This window comes from Prosopis cineraria, unplaced genomic scaffold (assembly GCF_029017545.1).
Source record: "Prosopis cineraria cultivar Desert tree isolate PC_DT_omini unplaced genomic scaffold, ASM2901754v1 PC10, whole genome shotgun sequence".
In the NCBI taxonomy this organism is placed as follows: domain Eukaryota; kingdom Viridiplantae; phylum Streptophyta; class Magnoliopsida; order Fabales; family Fabaceae; genus Prosopis; species Prosopis cineraria.
Window position 1 is genome coordinate 4,027,315 of NW_026555341.1, and position 21,087 is coordinate 4,048,401.

Below are 21,087 nucleotides of genomic sequence, written 5' to 3' on the forward strand. Positions count from 1 at the left end.
GGGGAGTGCTTGTGTCAAGAATAATATTATTATAGTACAGAGATCCTCGTAGTGATCGCTTAGAATGACTGACTAAGTACGCGGATCATGTGACTCCCTTTCCCTAAAATAATGTTCTGGTCATGTGACTCTGAAAGTTGAATCCCCACAGCAGATACTTCTTTCTCTTTTCAATGATTTTAGGCTCCCCCCATTATTTTCATTTTACCAATGACTTCGCGCTCACAACACCCAGCTTTCATTTCCATCTAGATCGAAGACCACTAAAATATATACTATCAAAACGCCACAAAATGATATGATGATTATAATAACAATAACAATGGGACTGTCCCGAGTCCCAACCTATAAAAGATCCAATCTGGACACAACCTTCAAACTACACCGCACATAATTCAAACCAGAATATGGCCCAATCCGTAATACTGCAGCTTTACGAATCCAACCAAAACCCATTCATTTTCCTTTTTTTTTTTAAAAAAAAATCGCTGATTACAACCCACCGTCTCAAGAAAAAGCAACCTAATACCTTTTTTTTTTTTTTGAATTAGTTGAGTCAAAGCCTGGTCTTTGTGAATCGTGATAAGATTGATTTGATATAATAATTATTAAAAGATAAAGAGCAGCTAAAGAAACAGTGATAGCATACTCCAAGGGAAGGAGGGTGGGGAGTGAGGAAAGCCGGGGGACAGAGATGTCAGGGTCACGTGTCGGTGTCCGATTGGGTAGGAGGGAAGGCAGTGCACTCGACATTTGCAAAGCTGGTCAAAGCAAACGACCGGATAAGCAAAACCGATACGTACAGTCAAAGCAAACCCTGTCACGGTCAATTGCTTTGCTGGCTCTTTCCCACTCTCTATTATTTCCCCAAATATATATTTTAAAAAGGCGAGTGTTTCGATTTATGAAGTAATTTCTTTCTATTTATAAAAAATCAGGCGATTAAATTAAATATTGAAACTTCAAAGGGGAAAATGGGGCAGATATATGGATTGGGGCATTCGATTTGGTTGGGGGGCCCACTTGTTATAGTCTGGGAGTGGGACCAGCATGGTTGTTCCCGGGTGCTCGTGGGGCTTCCCAGGCTGCACTTTTGTGAACCCCACCGCCACCCTTTCTTGCTTCGTGTCCCTCACCCCAAATCTCTTTTTTTATTCATTCAATTTTCAATCCCTGGGAGCCCCAGTTTTACGTCTTTACACTCTCCTTTCCCATCTCTTTATCATTCAATTTCATTTCTTTTTTCTTACATGCTGTTGCTGTGCTGTGGTAGGATTTCCAACCACCTTTGTTTACATCTTTTAAAGTTGTAAACCAAACTCACCTTAAATGCCATACATTTTTCTAATCGATCGCATCGTATAGGTGCCACTTCTATTCATATGAATCTAACTGCACCTTAAATGTCACCACCTCACCTCCTTTTTAATGCGTTTTCACCCGAGCGCATTCGACAGATTCATTTGCCTCCTCGAACCATTTCCAGCAATTCCGCTCTTATTTAAGGAAATGACATTTCACTGAGATGAAAAGACGGTTAATACGAACCAACTTCAACTTGTCGTGAGGAATAATTTTAGATATCTGACAGGGATAGATTATTATTATCAGTATTATTATGGTGATTAGTATTTTATCTTTTGGGGTTAATGATGGATTGCGATGTGAGTGTCATTTTAAGTGGGCAGGGTGATGAGTGAACGCTAAACAAAGTGGCGGAGTGGTATGTGAATACGTGATGACTGCACGTGTGGTGCGCGGGCCGAGGGGCTCCTGAACCGGCTGCATCCCGTGCATCCCGGTCACCTGGATTATTATTGTTATTATCTTTTCCAGTCCAAACAAAAAAGATAAAGAATGGGGGCTAATCTAATATTTCGTATTTTATTTTTAAGTTTTTTTTTACCCGTGATTAATTTAATTTTCTCTCTTGCCCCAAAAGAAGAGCTGTGCTGCCAGGGATGGCTTTTCTGTGCTGCTCCCTCCCTCCCACTGTCTCTTGCCTCTTGTGGTACGGACCTCCCTGTTATTTCATCTCCGGCTCTCCTGATTCCGCCTGTGGTTCCTGATTTCGTGATCCCACTCTCTGTTCTTTCTCTCCGTCTTTCGACTGTTTGGTTCTGTTAATCTGCTTGTGTTAGTGGAGTGTTTGTCCGCACTGTTCGGTCTTTGATTGGGTTGGATTCTTTTTCGGTTTCCTCGGCATCTTTATTGATTTGCTAAAGGGGTTACTGATTTAACCCTTTTGAAGCTTGAGCATCAAGTGAAAGAAGCTTGATTGTGTGTTCCTGATGTGAGATAGGATGGTAATGATTCTTTTGACCATTGAAAGAGATCAGATAAAGCGGAGAAAAAGAAACGGGAGAGGGTTTTGTACAATAAAGCAGTTTTTGTTGCTTGTAAATTGCCCATGAGAACTCGCCTCGCCGGTTTTATTCCTCTTTTCCTACTTTTCCTTTTCCACACAGCTCATGTGCGTACTCGATGTAATGCCCCTTGACCGGTGCCTGTCATTGTAGAGATTTTGGGTGGGTTTCGTGTGCCACTTTGCATTTTCCGACTAGGTCTTTCTCCCGAAGGGTTTCCAAAATGCCGATGTACCAGCCTTCTAAACGTGATGTGGTTGCTGGCTTCGACGGTGGGGGCGACGGTCAGATTCTAGATCTGGATACTGCCGTCAAGGATGGGGTTTTGGGTGGCGTTGACGGTGGGATTATCGGAGCTGGGGCCGCTGAGAAATTGGATCTGGGGAAGATGATTCAAGAGCTCGACTTGTCCGAAGTTCCTTCGGTGTTTATCTGCCCAATCTCCCTTGAGCCAATGCAAGATCCAGTCACGCTCTGCACCGGCCAAACCTACGAGAGGTCCAACATTCTCAAATGGTTCAATTTGGGGCACCTAACCTGCCCTACCACGATGCAAGAGCTCTGGGACGATTCCATTACTCCAAATACAACTCTTTACCGTCTGATATACACTTGGTTTTCTCAGAAGTATCTGCTGATGAAGAAGAGATCGGAAGATGTGCAGGGGAGGGCGTCAGAACTCGTGGAGACGCTGAAGAAAGTGAAGGGTCAAGCTCGAGTTCAAGCCCTCAAGGAGCTCCATGATGTAGTGGCTGCTCACTCCACTGCCCGCAAGACAGTCGTTGATGAAGGTGGAGTCTCAGTAATGTCTTCCTTACTTGGTCCTTTTACTTCCCATGCTGTTGGCTGCGAGGTCATAGGTATACTTGTATGCCTGACCCTTGATTCTGAATCAAAAAAGAATTTAATGCAACCTGCTAAGCTTTCTTTAATGGTGGACATTTTGAACGAGGGTTCAACTGAGACCAAAATCAATTGTACCCGACTGATTGAATCATTGATTGAGGAGAAGGATTTTCGTTCTGAGATTATTTCAAGCCATAGCCTCTTGGTTGGGCTGATGCGGCTTGTGAAGGATAAGAGACACTCAAACGGAATATTTCCTGGGCTTAACCTCCTTAGAAAGTTATGCTTGCATAAAGAAGTTAGGAATTTGCTAGTGAGTATTGGTGCTGTTCCTCAGTTAGTTGAATTGTTATCCGGTCTGGAGCCAGAGTGTTCTGAGTTGGCGCTTTCCATTTTAGATGCATTGGCGTCGATACCTGAAGGCAGAGTAGCGTTGAAGAACTGTTCTAACACCATACCCAATATGGTGAATTACCTGATGAGAATCTCAGAGAACTGCACCCAATATGCATTGTCGATCCTATGGTCTGTATGCAAGCTTGCACCTGAGGAGTGCTCTTCCGTTGCTCTGGATGCGGGACTTGCTGCAAAGCTGCTACTCGTCATCCAAAGTGGGTGCAATCCTATATTGAAACAACAATCTGCTGAGCTTTTGAAGCTGTGTAGTTTGAATTATTCAGATACTATCTTCATTTCCAAATGCAAGCTTACTAGAACCATCCAATGAGTTCGCGGGCTTTAATCTGGTTGCATCAACAATTCATGGGTTTGCAAGGCAGGAGAAGCTAAATGATCTGCCACGTCTCAGATCGCATGACTCAGGTTAACCCCGATACATGATGATGGCGTGGAGTTCTGTTCCAACAATTAATTCAAATGAAGAAGAATCATAATTTGGACATTCTCGAATATAGCCAGAGTGGGTTCAATTCACTCCTGCGAGTTGCTTGTCCTTTTTTTCCTCTTTTCAAATAAGCCCGTCAAGAAGATACCAAGACTGTACACTGTTTTGGGGCATGCGGATGTGAGAATTGAGAGCTATTGTTGGGATAAAGGTATTTCTTTGGAGTGAGCTCGCGGCAAAGATGGATCTGGCAATGTCAATTGTAATTGTTGAGAAGTTGCTTTGCTCCATGGCTTCCATGTGCCATCGATTTTGGAACTGAACAGCCTCCAAGATTACATTAAAAATAGTGAGAATTTTGCTTTTGACGTAAAAGAATGTAGAGACTTTTTCATTTAATGTGTACAATGCACAAACCATTTCTGTTCTCAGCCGTTCACATAGCCTTTCGTTGTTAATGCAACTTGGTCGAATGACGACATTCATATTGATTAATGATTCGATATCAACCATGTGGAGTTTTAGAGTGTAGACGGAGTGGATGGAACAGTATAAAGTGATGTGAAGTGGGATGGCTTGATTTCATCAGGAAGTCCGCGGAAGACTGGACGTCTCGCGTCCGGGTGTTCATGCATCTACATTATCCTTCCTTTCCTTTTTGTGATTGGGTCTGAGGAGGGGGACCCCCAACGTAACCTCTCGCTGATCTAAATACGATGCTTTGCTGCTCGGAAAAGAAAGAAAAGAAATATTTAAAACAGGAGCGTTGAATTGTTGTTTGGCTTCCACATTCCTCCAAATCGGGGAGCAGTCGCCTCTTTATACTCTATCACACCGTGCATGTGTGTGTTGAGTTTGTTTCCAAGAAATTGCAGATTTCATATGAAAACCTGCTCGTAGGATTAAAAAGAAGAGGGAGGAAATAACTGAAAGTTATAAATGGGTGCATGCACGCTTTTTTTTTTTTTTGGGAGTAGTACAGGCAAGAACAGTGCTTGAAAGCAAACAAGAAAAAAACCTACTACACTAAAAACTAAGCTAGGAAAAAACACAGGTGCATGCACAATCTATCCCATTGTGAAGTGATATACGTCCTCAGGCCTCTAGCCACTGACGTCCCTTCACCAATTTCCCATTTAGGCCACGTTGTTTGCAATTACTAACTTGCTATTACGCACACACATGCGCCCACGCGCTCAAACCTTCATCAGATTTCAGTATATTTACAGTTAGTTACCATTCAATAGCAATGAGACTTAAATGGAACTGGTCCTTTAACTTCTTTTTTGTGAAAAGATTGTATTTTACTCAACTGTTGAAAGCCGCAAATCCTTCCAACTCTAACAATCAAAAGCGGTACTTGAGTATGCTGAAAAAAATTATCACCGGCTGAAACCTCCGTTTTAGGTTTGATGCAGATATTCGGAATCCACTAGAACGAAGCTACTATTTATTTGTAGAGCCGATAACATGTCCCACAAAAAGGTGACGGTCTGGGCTAAAAAATAGGTTCGTTTAGATGCAGGGCAGTATTAACTTAAGCCGCATACCCTGAACTCGTGGGTTAGCGCTCTTATATTTAAAAAAAAATAAACAAAAAATAAATGAATGAGGTTTAATTTAAAGAAAATCATTCAAAGTAAGCATCCATGGAATTACAATTTAAGCAGTTGACCCTTATACATTTATTTAATTTAAGTTTAAATTATGGCATAAAATAATAAAAACACATCACTTGTATATAAGTTAAATATCTCAAATCATAGTATTATATTTTTGTTTTGTCCATATAAAGATTTGATTTAAAAATTACCAATCATTTTCAGTAATTAATTGGACCTAGTCATTTATGTTCTTTCAGTGTTGAAGAATTCTAAAATCTAAGCAAAACACAAAAAGAAATTTTGAATTTGAAAAAAAGAAACTTGCATAAAGTGCAAAGATAAGATAACTAAAGAATCACAAAATTAAATGAATTTATATTTAAGTGATAACTAAAAATACATGACATTTTTGAACAGAGAGAGTATTATATTATATATATATTTTAAAAATAAATATTTTTTATTTAGGTATTAGAGCCAAGTCTTAATTCGATTGGGCTTGGCCTGAATTTTTTCAAACATAAAAAATTATATTTTTTTAAGCTTGGTTTTAAATTTTTTTAGACGGGTTCAGGCTAGTGTAACAGTACGGAGCCACCCCTTGGGCCTCAACTCGGTACTGGACTCTGGCCCATCACTGGACCAAAGCCGACTTTCCCACAGGTGGTGACCCAATGGTACCAGATTTCGCCTCAACTTCGTTAAGGTGGTAGAGGTTGGAGGTTCGAGTCTGGGGAGGTTCCAAAAGACCCTGGAGAGGCAGTGGTGAGGAATAACCACAGTACCACCTGTGGGAAAGTCGGCTTTGGTCCAGTGATGGGCCAGAGTCCAGTACCGAGTCGAGGCCCAAGGGGTGACTCCGTACTGTTACACTAGCTCGTTAGATTAGACTCAAATTATCAACCCCACCCATTGCTGGCCAACTCACAACTTGCAGATTGGCTGATATTATTAACTTTATTTTTTCATCAACTTATCAAAGTGACTTTAATTAAGAAATCAAAGGATCTAATTGCATTTAAAAATAATTTAAAAGTGGACAAGAAATAGATGCATAAATAAATTCACTGATGATTTATTTTACAACATAGAAAAGCCAGTAAAAAAAATTAAAAGAATGCTAGGGGATTATGATTCACCTATCAAGAGGGATTGTTTTAAATCTTACCTTCTAACTAAATCATGAAGCTGTCATTTAAGCGACCACAAACTTCTCAATTATTCATAATTTAGTTATATGTGTCTATTTTTTTTGGTCTAGGTAAATTTTTCACCTTTTAATTCATTAAACTACCAACTAAAAATCTATATAACTGATGTTTATATAAAGAGTAATTAAAACATAAAGATAAATGTAAAAGCAAGCATAAATTCTCGGAGATAAAAATCAATGTTCAATGAGAAAAATAAAATAACTAAATAAAAGAGCAAATTCATTCTAGTCAAGCTACTCCCTAACTTTGACTGGGAGTTTAGCAAAAACTCAAAGTCAAAACTACAATATTAGATAAGATATAAAAAAAGAATCTAAAAAAAAGAGAAGAAAGAAAGCTCCCAACTCAAAAGATTTTTGTGGATCCTATAGTATCCCTCATCATAAATGTTAGAAGGGAGATTTGATGTCTTCCTCTTGATAGAGAGGAGTATTAGTTTAACTAGAAGCTTCTCTTTTCTTTTCATAATTGATGTGGGATTCCAATATACTCTTTCTAATATCATTTATAAAGAACCTTTTAGAAGGTTCATTTGATTTTATTTATAAGTTATGGTGTAGCTTATTAGGTAATATTTCAAAGGTATTTTTAAAATTACCCTTCATAAGAGAGAAAAAGTAACATGACATTACTTTTTAAATTTGTTATATAGGGGCATATTTGAAATTCTACACACTTTTATTTTTTATATTTTTTTTGCATTGATATTGATGATATTAACAGAAATGAGTTATAAAGAGGATTAGAGGAGTATAAATTATACTCCCTTTGCTCTTATTTATAGGATAGGGAGAAATTTTTTTTGATCTTATTTATAAGTCACATCACTAAATTTTTATTATAATTTTTTTTTTACCTTCCATTGAATGTTGGAAAAAAAATATATTATTGAAGTGTGTACATTTAATAAGGGTCAAGTTGAGAATTTATTAAATTTTAAGACAAAGTTAATAAATTTTAAAGTTTTTTTTATACTAATAAAATATGTTGAAAGTAATTTATAAATAAGATTAGAGAAATAATATGATAAAAAATCACTTCCAAATGCGAGATCTTCTCCTCTTGAAAATCAAGTATAGAATGCACCCCAACTTGTTAACATCATCTTCTCTAAATCTCCAACCAAATAATTTATATATATATATATATATATATTTGTTTTCATAATTATGGATATGCTGCTTCTCCTTTGTGTGTATATATTTCTTTTCATTATTCTTTTCCTATTTTCCTGCACAAAATATAAAAATAAAAGGATATAAGTAGATTTTGATATTTTATGACAAAGATTTTTCTTTATCTTATAATTAAGTGATAAAAAAAAATATAAATATCAATTAAATAGATATAAAATTTTAATAAATTTAATCAAATATAAATCAAAATAAATGTCTATTGAAGTTTAATTATAAAATATGTACTTATTATATAACAATATAAGATTTGAAAATTTTATATTGATATTTTTTACCCGTAAAAAAAACCTTATATCTTATATCCAACGACATAGTCGTATATACCTGGTGGATTTCTCTTTCTCTGCACCTGTACAAAATGCGTAGAAATATCTCCCTTCAAAATTTGAAACTTACCTTTTACTGGGGCCTACTTTTAAAGACTTTACTCCCGAAATGGTGCAAATTTTGGCAAAAAAATCACTTTGCTTTCAGACGAACTTGTTAGAAATTAAGGCCTTAAAGGGCTAATCGGCTACACGGGTAGGACAGTTAAGTCATTTAGTGTATCATTCAAAACCACCTTGACCGATACCCCACGATCCAAAGGGCAAGACGAGAGAGAAATGCTGACATCAGTAACTGTCGTAACGGAATTTGAGTTTGCATGTGCATGAGATTCCAATCCGAACATCTTAAGCCCAATGTTCAAAATTTCCCCCCTGTACCTTCTTCCTTTCTCACCCTCCAACTCACAGAACTTTCCGACAATGCCGTCCAATTCTGGTAGTAAACGTCCCCCACGGCCGCCGTCTCCACCACCACCTCCTCCTCGTCGTGTGAGTCGTCGACGCAAAAAAGTATCAGAGTCAGAGGAAGTCTCACAAGAAACAGAGTCAGAGGAAGTCAATTTATTCAGAAAAAAGTACCAGCGTAGACACGGGAAAGATATATATGAAGTGCCAGATGAGGTTCCTCCTGAGTCGAGTAAAGAAGCCAAGAGAAGGCGCAACTTGGTCCAAGATCATCAAGAACTCAGTAAAGCTGAGAAAGATGAGCTCCAATCCGCGGCCGTTGAGCTTTTCCTTTCCAATAATCCGACGCGCTTTCTATCTCTCGTCTGCGACTTCGCTAGCTCGTCCGTTTTTCATCAGAACCCACAATCACAAGTTAAGGCCCTCTGGAATTTCTTTGCCCATCAATACCCAAATGCTTTATCTCTCATGCTCGCTCGCCTCCTCAACTCGCGTCTTCCCTCTAATACCGTAATGTACACCGTTGATCTGCTTCACCTCACTATAAATCGGATTCACGGTCAAGATCGGTTTATAATTGATAAACGTGTCCTTTTCCATCTCAAACCCCTGCTTCTTAACGTTATTCAGAACCACGAATCAATACCGAACCTGCTTAATTTATCTGAAATAGCTGCCAGGATATTTGAAATCGAGAGGTGGGGTGAACTTCTTGACTATCTTTTACACGCCCTTGACACGAACTTCGAAACGAGGCAAGAAATGGCACTCAGAGTGCTATCGACTTTGCCAGAGTCGAGGGAAGAGTGTCTCGGGGCATACAAATTTTGGTGGGCCAACCATAAGTCGCTTAACGTTAGATTCGGCGAGCTATTTGATTCCCCCAATCTCAACATCCAGGCTCTGACATTCGATTCCTCTATTAAATTGGTACGCCTGCTGCACCGGTGGAGGTTTTACAGCGAAATCGACGTCCTATTACCAAAGATGATTTCCTTCCTGCGAGCAATTCACGGCGACGGTCAAACCCGTATTGTGGAACCAAGAATAATGGATTTGGTGGAATTAGCCAGTTATTACACGGACCCTTTTTTGACGCAACTTGATGTTGTCTTGGACTGCATGTTCCGAATTGCGGTGACTGCAGATGACAACACTTTTCTCACGTTGCAGGCGATTAAAATTATTAAGATGGTCGATGACCAGGCTGTGGACCGGGTTTCAGAGTTTCTTGTTAAACTTTCTGAGGAGGCTAAACGCAGTATTTTCAAGAATTGCGTGCGCTTGCTGGTTTGTATTGCAGACGTTCCTGCTTGGTATGATGTGGACATGACTTCGAGTGAATATATGGGGATCTCAGAGAAGTACATCCTAGGAAAGTTCTTACTCTTCCGGCTCTGCTGGGATTCACACGAAGACATGCTACTTTCCTTTGGAATTGAGTTGATACCACAGTATTTGAATTCTGAAGATTGGCAGACACGTCATGCAGGATTGGTTGCCTTTGCTGAAACTGGAAGCGCATGTAGCCCCGTAATCTAATCTTTTCCCTGCGATCGTTTTAACTTTGAAGAGTTATTATAGTTTAAGAAAGTCGCAATTCCTTTTGCTCCTAAAGATCTATATGCATTGCATATTTTAGCTTTCTGTTCAATAAATTTAGGAATATGTGTTTAACTATTTCCTTTATTTTTGTCTTCTTATCGTCTCTCCATCTCTCTCTAATCACTTTCTATATTTCTCTACGGCTGCCACGCAGGCGATGATACGTGACCATGCTGAGAGAGTGCTAGAGATTTCGCTGACTGATCCCCACCCTCGCGTTCTGTGGGCTGCCATTGAAGTAATTAGATGTTTAACTACAGACTCTGATCAAGAGCATGTCCGATATCTAAATAACTTCGTCCCTAGACTAGTCACCATAATTAGATCAGCTTCCATTTATCCACGTATTCAGGTATAAACAGACACCAACAGGAGTTTGCTATCTTTGCACCCAAATTAATATTACCTGTATCCTTAAGATCGAATTTCCGTGTGAGATTAAGTATTATATCCTCGTTCTTAGAATTTCCTACGTACAGATCTGCATTACATAGCTACAATAGTCGCTAACTTGCCTATACATCAATGTGTGTGTGTGTGTGTGTGTGTGTGTGTAATCTGCAGTTGCATGCTGCTACAGTAGTTCGTCGCTTGATTAACAATTGCGGCGATGAAGAAGTGAAGTCATTCGCGGAATGTTTGGAGCCTGAATTGCTAAAATTTGTTAAGGTATAGATGACTAGGCATGGATATTTTTGGGAAATCATTGGCTACATCAAATATATATATATCTATATTTTCTCTAGTATTCACAGTTTTATGTAAATAACCTCTTTATGCAGCAAGGCGGGGTGTTCCGTGAAGAAGCTATTGAAACACTGAAATTATTGGCAGCATCATTTCCGGTATATCAGGACATACACCTCAGACTCAAATGGCGTCGAACCATGATGATGAATCGATGTGGGTTTTATTTATCCCATAAAACTTCAATGCGTCAATTTGTTGGGTGCAGGTCATTTTTCGAAGGCACTATCAGGAAACAATGGATTCGCTGAGAGACCTTGTGTCTCAATCCTTGTTTGGGGCACAATCTATGGAATACTTGAGTTATATTCTCTCCGGAATTCTCTCGGACGAGTCTCTTTTCGTTTTAAATGATTCTCAAGAGGTAATCAATAATAATTCTTAGCGTTAAGGGAAGAAGCGAGCGTTGATCTATAAAAAATCTTCTGTATTCAATAATATATACTTGCATTTTCACTCCTAATTATAAAATACTTTCCAACATTTTTTTTATGCAAAAAAGAAGAAGAAGAAGAAGAAGAAGAAGAAGAAGAAGAAGAAGAAGAAGAAGAAGAAGAAGAAGAAGAAGAAGAAGAAGAAGAGAGAATCACGTGACATACACATAATTTAATTTAATGGCTTTGATTAGGGGTAAATTCAAAACGTTGTTGATTGTTCTTGAAAAAAACTAAAACCGCTAAAATAATTGTTACTAACAACTTTTATAAATGTGTGGTTAAAGTGTATTTAATTAAGGAGGGATAAAAATAAAAGTAAATATTGATAAAAGGAAAATGATTTCAATATAGATTTACGTCTTTTTACATTACCATCTCTCTTCTGTCTGCATGTCATTTCTCTCCTTTTATCTAAATACATTTAAAAACACATAATTGTGTACACTTGACTGATTATTTTCTTCTTTCTATTATAATGTTGCTTTAGCAAAGTTGCTTGTTTAAAAAATGATTATGGGCAGTCAAGGATGAAAATTAGATAAATATATTTTTTCTAGTTATAATTTTAATGAACCCTGTGTGTTTGGTCACTTAGCTTGGAAATCTGAGTTAAATGTTGTTTATCTACTTTGATTTTAGTTTGGCTTCTAATGTATATGACTTGTACCCCTTTGAAGGTTTTCCTCATTTTGACTCGAATTGCAAATAATTGGAATGGTACCGACAGCAGAGCAAAAATTGACGTCTTAAAGGTATATGCTGTTTCTCCTCTCGACCCAGTAAATAAAGAGGTCATTTTTATGTATTTCAAAATATCATTCCATTTTTTTTTTACCTCAATCGGTATTTTGTGAATCTAAAACTTGGTTTAAATCCAGAGAAAAGTGAAAAAAAAAGAATGAAAAGAAAATTAGAAGGAAAAGTTTTTTAAAAATAATAAAAAAATTTATTATTCTTGAAAGCTCTTCCTTATAGTTTTCCTTTCTTATTTTTTTCTCCACCAAGACTAAGAGACGCTGAAATTAAAAATATTATTTTTATTTGACGAAATTCATAGTAGGATGACTTTGCTTAGAAATGATCAACTAACTCCTCGGTGATCATTATTTGCTTCATTAAATTCTTTCTAAAACAATACTTGCATCAAAAACAGTTGAATGATATTGCTTGTATGCTTGGATATTTGTATTCACAAATACTAAAATATTCATGTTAACATTCTTCCTAGCAATATATTTAATATAATGAATAATTGGTTATTCTCTCATTAAAATATATAATTAATCAAAAGATAATTTCGTTAAGAACAAATAAAAGCCAGGAAGAGCAGTTCTCACAACATATAGCTAGATTTTTGTTTTATTTTCAATAGCTCAGGCTATAAATAGTCCAATGATTTCTTCCTTACATGTATTATCAACGCGATGCAGGCATTGTCTCAATTGTGCAAACTACAGCAGCTGGAAGCTGACAAATTTCTTAACATGATCATGCCAATGTTGATTCAGACCCTTGAAAATACTAATCCCTATACCATGTTTGGCTTCTAATCTTCCCTTCAGCTCTACGTGAATTCTTTTTTTCAACATTGTTGCCGTCTAGCTACTTTGAGCATAGCGGCCGCCATCATTCATAACAATATATCTGTTTTGTAGGGCGCTGACCACCGATCAGCAAAGTACGACTTGCCCTGAGCTAAGACTTTTGGCTTGTGATTTACTGTCAAAGCTTGCTGTTCGATTCGAGGACGAATTTGAACCTTGGGCTTCCAGCGTAATACATGCTTATATACATAGCTTTGATTTCGATAAATATAGAGATTGAGACTTTTCCTGTGACTGATTACGACTTCCAATGATTAGGTCGCTCGTCTTTTGACCCGCCTGTTCAGCAGTACTGACCCTGATGCTAAAATCGTATCTGTTGAAGGTATTTTCTGATTCCATCATAATAATATTATTTAAAATATTGGGTTGCTAAGCTTCCCTTAATTTCTGTTTCTAGTCCTTCCAAACATATTGCTTCCTTGCCATAATTGGAAAGAAGGTCGTCATAGATTTTTGTTTAACTTCAGTGTACGAGCTCTGGTCGAAGCTTTACAAGAGGTATTTGGTTGTGGTCGTTAAGATTATTAAAACATTCATTGGTCTCTGTTTCAACCCGCACTGTCGTTGCCCAATTTCTTTCACTGAACCAGTGCAAGGTTCAATTTACTGCAGGAAATCGACAAAGTGAATCGTACAGTAATGTTAAAAAGCCTCAATGCATGCATTGTGGTAAGTGGAAACGTCCGTTGAAATCACAAATATCTATGAAGATATTCTTGGCTTATATTCTTCTATTACGGATATCACAATGTGCTCGTGCAGATCTGTGGAACAGTTTTAGATGTAGACCTAATAAGGACGATTGCGGATCAGATATACCATGTACTCTCTCAGAAGTCACTTGCCAATATGGAAACAGAAGAGGGAGAAGAAGCATCGTCTGTTGCAATCGCATGTGATAAACGGGAACTGGAAGACGAGATAATTCAAGTCTGTGTAAAAGTTCTTTTTTCTTTTGGCCTAATAATGTTTCAATATTGAACATATTGTTTTCGGTTGAAGGGTTCAAACTGCTTAGTGACAATGATATCTACATTGGAATATGCGTTCTTAACTCATGTTGACAGGCTTCTGCCAGCTGTTGAAGCGCTATGGGTCAGTCCCACACTCATCTTGCTACTATTCTCTGTATGATCATGCTATAAAGTACTTGTTGCATAAATATAATGACTACTAATATTCTCAACTTACACATATGAAGCATCATTATTTCTTCATCATCTTGCAGCAGGGTCGTGATAATTACTACTCAGATAGAGTGAAAGCAGTGGCAATCTCGATTTTTAACTTGATTTTGAAGGACTACCCAGATAAATTGCAGAGGTTTAATTTGTCATACATCAGAATTCAATTACGAGCCTTTAGTGTTCACGACTCATTCGTCTATGTTATATTCGATGATCAGGTATCGGGATACATATGCTCTGGTCGTCATGGACGCTTGTTACTCAGAAAGTCCTCAGCTTCGCCGGGTATTTATTTCTGCAAAATGTTCCAGCTGCTCTGGTTCTGTTGTCACTTATAAGCTTTTCTACATTTCTCATGGGGCAATGTAACTAATTATATAGGAAGCTGCACGTGGGATTGGTTTGTGTGCTACTCGTTGTGAAGTTATATCCAACTTCGATGCCCCCGGTAGCCTCCTTACACTCTTACAAATACAGAAAGGATGTAATAGCTGAGTAAACTTGTTTGATTGAATTTTGTGCAGTGGCTGTCGACAGCCTATGTTATGTAATAGAGTGCGGAACTGAATCGGAGAGTGTAATGACACATGATGCCGCTGTTTCAGCTTTGGGAAAAATATGTGAGTTCTGGCGTGACACTATCGACGGGTCTCATGTACGTAACATTTTTCTTTCAATCTAACGTGCTCTTGTATTTACTTTTGAATATACGTGTTGCATGTATAGATAGCTCTGGCGCGGCTTTTTTCCCCTGTATTATTTAATTTTGTCATAATATATGCTATATTTTGTTTCTGCTAAGCAGGTGGTTCAAGTCTGGCTAAACTTCTTGCCGTTGAGGAACGACTTCAAAGAAGCCCGGTATGCACACCAACTACTCTGTCAAATGTTAGAAAGGTACCGAAGTTCTCTCTCTGGTTTTTTTTTTTTTTGGCCCCCATTTTTCGAGTCCCATCCATTATCTTCGAAAGTAAGTTGGAAACTACTCTATATATTGTCGATCATCTTCTATTTCGTTTTAGGGCTGATCAGGATCTCTTGGGGCTTAACAACGAGAATCTTGGTCAGGCTACTCAAATTCTAGAAGAAGTAATGATTTCATGTTAAACTCCATTCTCTCTTTGCTTCGAATTCCAATAGATTTTGATTTATTTGGGTAAATTTCTTTCCTTGCAGATTTTATCGCAAAGTGACGATCTTGCAACTGAGGAAACGACATGCCGGATCATTTCTTTGCTGAGCCAATTTGGGGCCATGTCATGATCGTTTATTGAACTGCAAACCAAACACTTTTTTTAGGCAACGCCGCTATACGCGACTGTCTATGAGAGAGGGATTAAGAGAAGAGTGATCTTCTCAACGTGCGTAGATTAACATTATGTTATTGTAAAAATGAATAAGACACTAGTTGGGTAGTTGTCATTGATTTTCTCTTCGTCAATTGGGTCATTTTACATTGAGGCCGAATTTCTCAAACAACGTTGGAAATATATTCAGAGAAGTTGAAATTCCCAGAAACCCGGCCAGTCTAATTAAGTTACTCTATATTACATCAACTTATCATATGTGAGTTTTAATTAACACATCTAAGCGTTTAATTTCAATAGAAATATAACTTAAAAGCAGACAAAACAACTTTAACGAAATAAATAACACTTCCATCAACCTCTATAAATCCTGTGCAAATCAAAAGGTTAAAAATGCAATTCGATCCGTGGCGCAAGAATTCTCATCAACAACACGAACATCCCTTCTGCCTCAAACGTTTAAGAGATTTTTTTACACCATGATGCAACCAGAGCTGCCTCTCAAGAAGACGGGGAAAGGCCAATATTCTAGAACATTTTTATTCAGTATACAATCAAAACTGAACAGAACTGAGAACTCTAGTTATATCGAGAGTCTTAAAACAATATAATAATAATAATTTAAATTCAAATCTTAGATATAATTTAAATTTTAAAAAATGCTAGTAGGATATCTTAATATCTTATTTTATTGAAAATAATCTAATATCATGGTAAAATAAAGTAATAACTGATCATGATAGATAAGTATCCTTATTCAAGTATATCCTTAACTCACACTAAACCACAAACAACACTTGAAAAACACCAGAAACATTCCTACTCATGATTTGGAAACTCATTAAACCTTCAATCTTGAAGGTTTGTCAGGATAATGAAATATAGACTGTCCAAATTTTTTATCTAGATGATCTAAATTTAAATTTTATATTTATATTTATTAAAATAAAATATTATGAAAATTATAAAAAATTATACAAATCTATTCCTCTTCAATATAGATTGATTTAATTTAGATGACTAATTTAACGTAAGATATTTTGATAATTTTTATAAATTTGCTATCTAGATTTATTTTGGATAGTTCAGATTTAAATTTTTTAAATTCTAATAATTTTAAAAAATAATTTTTAAAATTGCCCATCAAAGAATTCTCTTTATTTTTAATATTTTATTTATCAGAATAAAAATTATAAAAAATTTTAATATTAAATATGAACTAAAATACATTTAAGTAGTCAAATTATAAAACTTACAAAAAAAGAAATATTAAGATAGTTCACCTAAATTAAATATGTATTGTTTAGGTTGATGATAAATATATTTATTAAAAATTTATAAACATATATTTTAATAATATAAATATAAATATAAAAAATTTAGGCCATCTAAATCAAACACATTGAAAAGGGACCCATGTCATGTGGCTTCAATGTGTGGGGCCCATCTAATGTTTTTTTTTTTTAAGTGAAATAGAGGCAAGCAAAAGCTTGAAAGAAAAACTATAAGAGAAGCTCCGTAACACCCTCAAATTTACAAACCGATTTTTCACAAATTATTAATTCAAGAAATCATTTTTTTTTTCTTTTTTTTTTTCATTGAACCCTTATCATACCCTTATCATGGTAGAAAAATTTCTACCATGATACATCCAAGACAATATACCACAGGTCTTAAAATATCTCAAAAAGCAATTAGAACCATGAGGGACAGACATGATCCTCATAGCATGTTATTTAAATTAGGTCATGAATCAAAAGGGACAGACATAATCCTCTTGGACATATAAATGCATTTAATAAAAAGGATTAGAGTTTACATGCTCCATAGACAAGATATGTCCTAAGTTGGCACAAGATACATTGTATAATCCAAAATAAGAGGCAACGTAAAAGATGGTGTCTCATACACCATAATTACACCTCTGGTGCTTTCTCGGCCGGATTCGCTCCTGTAAAAATATTAACCACGGGGAATGAGACTTAAAAGTCCCAGTAACCAAAAATTAATATGTAATGATGCATGCGGATGTAACTAATCATGCGATTGCTAAGTGGGCACACAAAACATTTAACCGAACAATACTTTCAAACAAACCGAACAAGTATTTAATTTGCATGACTGCACCTTATATCCTCCTTTCGCCATGCTCGGACGCCAAATCACCCGGCCAAAGGTGAGTTGGACCAAGCGACACGCCACTCATTGGGTCCAATGAGGGCTTACCACGTGGTAATAATTAACCGAACAGAAATTCCATTAACACCATACATTAAATACCCTGACAAGTCATGCATCATTCAAATATCCAAACAGGAATATATCCGAACAATAATATCTCATCATGATAAACAAAAATAAATTTTTAACCCACTTGGCAATAATTTCAAACAAGTATATACAGTATTTATTTTCAATAATTCATATTTTTTTCAAACAACAAAACAACACATAACCATTCACAAACACACCCATCACAACACATTAATAATGGTTACCTTGTGTCTTGAATAACAAGTTCCCCTTCACAACTCCTTTTTCACCACTATCTTTGTCAATATAATCTACATAATTATTTCACAATACTATATATTAATTTTACATTAAAATAAATAACTCTAATTTAAAGAGTTAGAAAGTCTTAATCTATAGTCCATATTAACACTAATTTAAGATTTATGCCTCATTTAACTTCCAAATTCTTTTCTAAAATTCTCGTACCCTAATGAACTATTTTTTTTTATCCTCAATTCACTTCTAGTATCACAATTTCATCCTTCTACATTCTAAAAATTCATCCAAAAATAAATTAAAAATTTTAGAATTATCCTGAAGCCTCAAATCACCTTTCTATAACCTCAAAAATACCTATTCATACTTAAATAAATATTTAATAATCATAGGTTTATCCCTACGTCTCAGATTCCACATAAATTCAACCATATAGATCTAGATTTTAACTCAAAAATTCTTAAACATGAGTTTCAACCTTAAAAAAATATTCTAAATATTTTTATTATATCCCTAAGAATTTTAACCTATATTTTTAATCCATCATATCATCAGATTAACTATCCTATAGAAAAATCCTAATCAAAATATTTACTCTATCCTACAAAATAATCATATCACTAGAAAGCTAATATTATTTAGAAAATAACTATAAAATTAATTTTGTAATTAAATAAATTTTTAAATGCTAATCTAAACAGGAAAGTTAGAACATACCTGAAGAAAAAGAAAATAATCCCCCCTTGCGAGAAAACGCCGAGCAACGTGAGAGGAAGAGAGAAAAATAATATAAAAATGGGATTGTGAGTCCCAAAATTATATTAAAAAAAAACTATAGGTTTGAATTTAATTATTCAAACCTTTGGGCCAAAAGTTGCAATTTTCTCTAAATTGCATCTTAGCCTCTCATGCTTCCTAATGCACACACCCCTCCTTTTTATACATGAAGGCACCTCTTCTCTTCCCTCATCTAACCAATGTGGGACTTAGAAACAACAACCTTCCACCCCCTTTTTTTTTGTTCCTTCTACCTTCTCTCTTTTTTTTTTCAACACATACATAAAAAAAATTATTTATGTATTATATCTTAACTAAATATTGCTTATGTGGTTTTAAATTTAAATTTTTAAATTCATAATTAAATACCTAACCATAATATTATTTCTAAATAACCTCAAATAATATAAATTCCTATTATTATCATTTTTTTCTCAAAACCTAAATTCCACAATTTCTTTATTATATAAAAAATCAGGATGTTACAATTCTCCCCTCCTTTTAGAAATTTTGTCCTCAAAATTTAATAGATAAGCTTAGAAACTATGTACCTAAGCAAATAAATGTGGATAATCTCGCCTCATACTCTCCTCGGTTTCCCAAGTAGCATCACCTAGGGCTCCACCCTTCCAAATCACCTTCACGAGTCGGATGGTCTTATTGCGTAGTTGTTTGTCCTTAAAGTCCTCAATTCGCTCCGGTTCGGATCTAAAGGTCAAATTCTCCCTCAATTCTACTTCTTCAGGTTCAATAACATGGGAGGGATCCGGGTTGTACTTCTTCAACTGTGATACGTGGAACACATTATGGATACCTGCAATCTGTGGATGGTAATGCAACTCTATATGCAGTAGATCCAATTCGCTCCAAGATCTCATACGGGCCCATAAATCTAGGTGTCAATTTCTTTGCCTTAATGGATCTACCAATGCCTGTCACTGGAGAAACCTTCAAAAATACATGATCTCCTACTTCAAACTCTAACGCGCCGTCTCCTCTTATCAGCATAGCTCTTCTGTCGGCTCTGAGCGGTTAGCAATTTTTGCTTAATCATTGCAATCTTCTGGGTGGTCTGCTCTACAATTTCTGGACCAATGATACTCCTCTCACTTAATTCTGTCCAACACAAAGGCGATCTACACTTCCTTCCATACAAGGCCTCATAAGGCGCCATCCCAATACTAGAATGATAGCTGTTATTATAAGCAAATTCAGCTAATGGCAAATGATTATCCCAACTACCTGGTAGTTCAATGGCACAAGCTCTCAACATGTCCTCCAAAGTCTGGATCGTCCTCTCTGTTTGTCCATCTGTTTGGGGGTGGTATGCGGTGCTAAAACTCAGTCTGGTACCCATAGCCTTCTGTAGCGCACCCCAAAAGTTTGAAGTGAACCTTGGGTCACGATCTGACACAATTCTAGAGGGTATACCATGAAGTCTAACTATCTCCTTAATGTATATCTCAGCAAATTTCTCTAATGTAGAGGTAAACTTGATCGCCAAAAAGTGAGCTGATTTGGTGAGTCGGTCTACTATCACCCAAATAGCATCCTTACTCGAGGGTGTTCTTGGCAGTCCAGTGATGAAATCCATGGAAATATCATCCCATTTCCACTTTGGAATATCTAACGGTTGCAGTGTTCCAGCTGGCTTCTGATGTTCTATCTTTATCTTCTGACACGTTAAACATCTAGAAACAAATTCAGTTACATCTTTCTTCATTCCTGGCCACCACCAACCTCGCTTCAAATCATGGTACATTTTAGTTATACCGGGATGAATTGTATATTTGCTCCTATGAGCTTCTTCTAAAAGGATATTCCTCAATCTTGGATCATTAGGTACACAAACTCTACCTTTATACTCATCACTGTGTCCTCAGAGATGGTAAAATTTGGGGCCTTACCTACCACTATCTCCTTCCTTATATTCTTAAGTAGTCATCACTCTGCTGTGAGACTCTGAGATCTTCCCAAATTTGCTCTCAAAGTCTGCTACCTGGAGTGCGGCCATTTGATGTTCAATCACATCTACTGGAACATCATGAAAACTGTTCCATAAATGATATTCATGAACCATCAAATGTGCAGCATGAATAGTCTTT

At 36.4% G+C, this 21,087-nt stretch overlaps 3 protein-coding genes and 1 long non-coding RNA gene across 4 annotated transcripts; 3 read left to right on the forward strand and 1 right to left on the reverse strand.

Moving 5' to 3' along the window:
- Positions 1-1,908: 1,908 nt before the first annotated feature.
- LOC129321462 (U-box domain-containing protein 30-like) lies at positions 1,909-4,487 on the forward strand. The gene has a single exon (XM_054967228.1). The coding sequence runs from the start codon at positions 2,590-2,592 to the stop codon at positions 3,937-3,939; it is 1,350 nt and encodes a 449-aa protein (XP_054823203.1). The 5' UTR covers positions 1,909-2,589; the 3' UTR covers positions 3,940-4,487.
- A 4,332-nt stretch (positions 4,488-8,819) lies between these two features.
- Positions 8,820-11,541, forward strand: LOC129321996 (importin subunit beta-3-like). Its single transcript, XM_054968023.1, has 5 exons — positions 8,820-10,337; positions 10,564-10,761; positions 10,974-11,078; positions 11,192-11,254; positions 11,365-11,541. Exons 1-5 carry the CDS (start codon positions 8,820-8,822, stop codon positions 11,539-11,541), a joined length of 2,061 nt encoding a protein of 686 aa, XP_054823998.1.
- A 1,920-nt stretch (positions 11,542-13,461) lies between these two features.
- On the forward strand, positions 13,462-15,747 carry LOC129321605 (uncharacterized). Its single transcript, XM_054967436.1, has 12 exons — positions 13,462-13,522; positions 13,598-13,698; positions 13,813-13,869; positions 13,963-14,130; positions 14,203-14,295; positions 14,429-14,523; positions 14,606-14,672; positions 14,769-14,835; positions 14,912-15,042; positions 15,193-15,284; positions 15,410-15,476; positions 15,564-15,747. Exons 3-12 carry the CDS (start codon positions 13,840-13,842, stop codon positions 15,648-15,650), a joined length of 897 nt encoding a protein of 298 aa, XP_054823411.1. The 5' UTR covers positions 13,462-13,522; positions 13,598-13,698; positions 13,813-13,839; the 3' UTR covers positions 15,651-15,747.
- Positions 15,748-17,507: 1,760 nt separating this feature from the next.
- Positions 17,508-19,095, reverse strand: LOC129321698 (uncharacterized). Its single transcript, XR_008596080.1, has 3 exons — positions 18,923-19,095; positions 18,193-18,258; positions 17,508-17,645 (listed from the first exon to the last, which is right to left on the reverse strand). It is a non-coding gene; the product is annotated as an uncharacterized LOC129321698 (long non-coding RNA).
- Positions 19,096-21,087: the final 1,992 nt, after the last annotated feature.